Genomic DNA, 5,411 nt, shown 5'->3' on the forward strand with positions numbered 1-5,411 from the left:
TTTCAAGATAAGAATACAAGCTGCATTTGCATTGGCTACCCTACCAACAATAGTGGGTGAATCAGTAATAACAAAACTATTGAGATAAGTTTTAAAGCTTATTGAGAAATATTGATTGTGTTTCTATAAATACTTTACCGTTTAATTTTGTAAAAAACCTTCATATTTAATTTTCAGATATGGATCCAATGAACAACAGTCCTTCATTTTTAAAGCTTATTCAGGAAGATGACCAGATATTTTTGGTACGGTTATTGGTATTCTAAATACTAATCATATTTTTAGTAAACTGATGTTTGTCTTTTTTTTTATTTTTTTTAAACTCATAGCAAATACCTAATGACTTTGCTTCAATGATTTGGGGAGACCAACCACCTTACAAAGATTCAGTTAAGATTGTTGATGGCAACAAGTTATGGTTTGTAAGACTGAAAAAAACTGATGTTGGCCATGTTCTTGCTGATGGCTTCACCAAAGTTGTTCGGGATAGTTGTATAAGAAAAAAATAACTATCTTATGTTTCAGTCATTTGGACAATCATCATTCTTTCTAATGGTGTTTAAATCATTTGTTCATCAATACTGCTTTATATCCAAAATCACACCTGACAAAGACGTTATTGTAAGTAGTATATTATACAATCAGTATGACGAATAATGTTTTCTTTCTGTATATTGGTTTTTAAATTAAATTTTAATTATCACTGCCTATGCAGGTCATGGCTGATGAATTTTGGAGGCAATTTTATGGGAAAAATTTCAAAGGTGGTCAATCAACTCTTTATTTAGGAGATAGATTTTGGAACGTTAAGATGGACGGATTAACTGACAGCTGTGTTTTTACTCATGGGTGTTCTAAGATGGTAAACGATCTTGCCTTAGACAGCCGATCTATCTTTGTCTTTTCAATGGTTGGAAATAAAATTTTCGAGCTTTCAGTCTTTAATCATCAAACCAGTACTCAAATTCAGAACAACAAGGTTGAGTTAGTTATTTTGGATGACTCCATCTATGGTGATGATGGTGATGATTTGGTTATCGCGGTTAGAATTATACATCTATACTATTATTTAGTTATTAACGCGAGCTTACAAGTAGATCTTGAATTTCACACATTGTTATTTTTTATATTTTTTTGTAGTCCGAACATAAGGAGAAGTGTAGTACTGCCGAAACTGACTTTCAGGAAAGTGTTGTTGTGGAATGTGAAGATGACAAATTTCAGTTGGCAAGTTTTGAGTCTGTATTCAATGTAAACCCCTATATTTTAATCTAATTTATTAAAACTTATCATAAATATTTTTTTTTGTATTTATACATTTGTTTATTGTTAATTGTGTAGGATATTGATGATTCGAAGTTTGATAACTTTTTCTCATCTCTACTTGAAATGGAAGACCTTAAGAAGAAGGTAATTTTTTGTCATTGTTTTTTTTTCATATTTTATTAAATTTAATTATTATTCTTATTATATTGTTAAACACTTTTCCCTTATATGTAGTTCAAAGATGATTGAGATAAAAAAAACCGATCCGATATGCAAAGCAAGTGTTGTTTGTGATAAAAATTAAAGTTTAAAAGTTTGTGTTCATTTATAGGAGTTAGTAATTAACTGAATTGTTTTACCTATATTTTTTCATTTTAAACCGTTAATGTTTTATGTTTCTTACGATGATCCGAAGGGGAAAACAAATGTTGTTGTTGATGAAAATCTAAGTTTAAAGGTTTTGGTTCAGTTACTTAATTATATTTTTATGAATTTAAGTTGATTACTTTACATTTTTTTATTTATACGTTTACCTTTTTTCAGGACAAAAGCAACTTTGAGATAGACCTGGACAAATTTTTGATACCGAAGAATAACTCCCATGTATATCTGATTACTTAAGTATTATATAATTCAATGTATTAATTCATTCTATATTAATAATTTTTATACTCTTTTGTTTTATAGGTTGATCCTACACGAAAAACAAATATTTGTATTTCTGAACAGAGTCTGTCCTCCATAGTTGTTTCTGATGTGAGTATTTCTGATTCGATATTTTGTTCGAATTATGATAGTTACTTATGTATTTATTTACCTGTTTTAGACCATTCCGAAATATAAAGTTGATGTTGGTCAAATTGTTTTGCCGATAAAGAGGAAGGTATAGTATCATATATAACTTTTTTACTTTTAATTTTATTTCTTAAAAGAGAACTAATTATTATTTTATTTGAACTTATTAGGCCACTCAGAAATGTAAAGCAGTTATGTTGGTGTCCGATGAGTCTCTTATCGCTCATCGTACACTTTCAAAGTTTAGAAACAAAAATGAATTTGTGGTTGTTTATAAGTTTATGGCTGCTGAAACCACATCTGTTAGCCGTAAACGTTCTACATTGAAAAGGTCGAAAACAATTTCAATCATTGAGTTCACCAAAGTCGCCGAGAACAGAATGGTATGTGTTTTCATATTATTAAAATTTATATATTTTATTCAAGTAATAAGCATATGTTTTAGATTACTTTGACAATTTTTTGTTTTGTGACTTTCAGCGTTTACCGTCTGCTATTTCCGATGAGTTGTCTCTTTCTTTTCACAACTTCCGTGATGTTTCAATCCAAAACATTAGATGTGAGGTAACAAACATGAAGACGATAGCGGAAAAGAATGGAGATGGTTACAGGTATGGTTTTTCCAAGTGGTCGGCTTTTTTGAAATCAAATCAAATACACATGGCGCTACTCTTTTCTTTAAATATGTCAAGTCTTCGCAGCTTTTGATTTTGACCAAATTTGTACACAAGACGACAAAGAAAAGAGGCCGTCCGTGACTGTTTGCATTTGTGGTTGTTAGTTGGTTTTGTATATGTTTTCTTGAACTGGTAGTTATTAGTTGATGGTGGGTTTACAGTTGTTTGCATAGTTTCTACTTGATCTTCGTATGACCCAAGTTGGATGTCAGTTATGTTTTCTGTTTGGACAATTAGTACTTAAACATGCCCTCTTTTGTAAGAAAGTTTACAAGTTAATTTTTGTTTTAATTTAGAACATAATTTTGGTACTACACTTTTTTCCAATTTTATTATTAGCTTTACACAACCAATCATATTACTTTTTTAATATCCAAGTATCCAACGCAAACATCCGAACCTCTACATATATTATTTTAATACGAATATATAATTTTTTTCAATACGAATGTTAGTTTTATATATTTTTATTAAAAAATATAACAATTGAATACTCCCTCCGTCCCATTTTAGATGTCATGGGACCCACATTCACACAATTTAAGAAATATTTGAGTATTTTATTTTTTGAGTTGTAAAATGACAATAATGTCCTTAGAAATGACAATTAAATTGGGACAACAAAAAATGGAAGTTTGTAATGGTAAGGTCAAAACTGGAAATTATATTTACATTTTTGGAAATGACAATTAAATTGGGACAACCAAAAGTGGAAATTTGGATATTTAAAATGGGACGGAAGGAGTATATCTTACACACGATAAAACATAACAGTAAAATTACTAAATAAGTTGATGTTTGAATTTGTATGTTGACTTATTTCTAGATGTATATCTTATATTTTTATTAACTTATTATTTATTTTAGGAAACTTATAAATATTTATAATAATTAACAAAACAATGATAATTTATTTATGTTAAATTATTTGGTCGATTTTGTCTATTCGTAATTTCCAAAGTTTTGTAAATTAATATTTCCATTTATAATGCAATAACATATCCAAATTAATTTTAGATAAATTTGTTTCTTTATTAATTAACAATCATTTTTAACTAAAATGGAAACTACAATAGAATGACAAATAATTTTGATGTAGATATTTTATTTTTTATCAAAATAAATATAATATTTGTTTTGTTCTATGGTATTACACTTTTAATTAATTATTTAACGATCATTTGTTGAGTACTAATAAAAAAAATCCTTATTTTTATTGTCACAGTTTTCTATTTGAAAATGAGGTTTTGTTTTGATCAAAGTTGGGTTATGCAGGTAAGTGTTAAATCTCATGTTAATTTGAAAACGCCCCAATCTTAAGCTTCAAGATCTCGAGTAATACAATTTACATTTTTTTTCTTTATATTTTATAAATATTACCTAATTTTGTTAATCTGAAATTAATTGCCTATATTATTTTTTTAGAGATGTTGAGGTTGATTTAACTCTTTGGGATGATTATGCGAAGGACATGTATTCGTACATGCTTAGTCAAGATCTTGAAGCCCATGTTGTCAAATCTGTTCATTTTGGTGCTGTTAAAACCTAAAAAGGTATCTTATTAAGTCTAGGATTTAAAAATGTATCTTATTAAATTTCTCATCATAAAAGAACATTCCATTTATAATATCATTTTATATAAATTACAACATACATCTCCATTACATATCAACTTTCAATCTATTCTTTGGTTTCTTCAACCAGGTACTTTGCAAAATTTTTAAGTAATACACAATCTCTTTTTCATGTATCAATACAAACTAACATCATTTATGTTTTATTATACGTTTCCATTTTACTAGGTGTTTCGTATAATGGATCAAATTCCGTTTGATGTTGTGATCATGGAAATTTTTGTATCAATACAAACTAATATCATTTATGTTTTATTATACAAAAACAAGTCATTTGGATACAACGTTTTATTTGATCAATACATGAATATTTTTTTACACAAACAATTTGAATTTCCAAATTAATTTATTTTTAAAAACAAACAAATTGAATTTAAAACCATCAATAACGTAACCGTGAGTACTTTCTTATATTTTTAAAATCAAAGTAGGTAAAAATTTAAGGTTTCGAGTCTGTTAATAAACTAAACATTAATAATTTATATTTTATCTTTATTTTTTCCCGTTTGTTAATATCAATTTATAAAATATTTTGCAAATCAAACAAACTATTGAAATTTGTCTCTGTAATTTTGAGAATGTCGTGTATGTTTACCAATGCATACTCCATAGATAGATTTATTTTATAATTTTGAGTTAATAATTTTGTTTACAAATTGACAATCTATTATTATGAAGTAAGATTTTACCTCATATGTTTAACTTTTAAAGTTTCAAAAACCACTTTTAGTATGTTTTGTAAATAATAATTAATAGGTCAAATATAGTTACGTAAATAATATTATAACAATAATAAATACATTTGAAAACTATGCATTTGAAATTTGGATTGCACTACAGTCAACTTTCAACCTGTTTGGCCTATATGTGTGGTACTCAACCAATGTGATTGTGCATATCAAAAGATATTGTGTTTGTGTGTTTCAACGGTTGGTGACAATGGTGGTGTTAAAGGCTTGGAGAATTCATTATAGTTTTTTTTTTTATTTTTTTGTACATGTTAAGTGTTATAATAAAGAACGGACAAAATATTAATAAA

At 27.3% G+C, this 5,411-nt stretch overlaps 1 protein-coding gene and 1 long non-coding RNA gene across 2 annotated transcripts; both read left to right on the forward strand.

The window, feature by feature from the left end:
* Positions 1-506: 506 nt before the first annotated feature.
* On the forward strand, positions 507-978 carry LOC110917140. The gene is made up of 3 exons (XR_002580378.2): positions 507-621; positions 716-764; positions 860-978. It is a non-coding gene; the product is annotated as an uncharacterized LOC110917140 (long non-coding RNA).
* Positions 979-2,314: 1,336 nt separating this feature from the next.
* On the forward strand, positions 2,315-2,839 carry LOC118488404. Its single transcript, XM_035985945.1, has 2 exons — positions 2,315-2,444; positions 2,542-2,839. Exons 1-2 carry the CDS (start codon positions 2,343-2,345, stop codon positions 2,767-2,769), a joined length of 330 nt encoding a protein of 109 aa, XP_035841838.1. The 5' UTR covers positions 2,315-2,342; the 3' UTR covers positions 2,770-2,839.
* The last annotated feature ends 2,572 nt before the right edge of the window (positions 2,840-5,411 follow it).

This window comes from Helianthus annuus, chromosome 16 (assembly GCF_002127325.2).
Source record: "Helianthus annuus cultivar XRQ/B chromosome 16, HanXRQr2.0-SUNRISE, whole genome shotgun sequence".
NCBI lineage: Eukaryota > Viridiplantae > Streptophyta > Magnoliopsida > Asterales > Asteraceae > Helianthus > Helianthus annuus.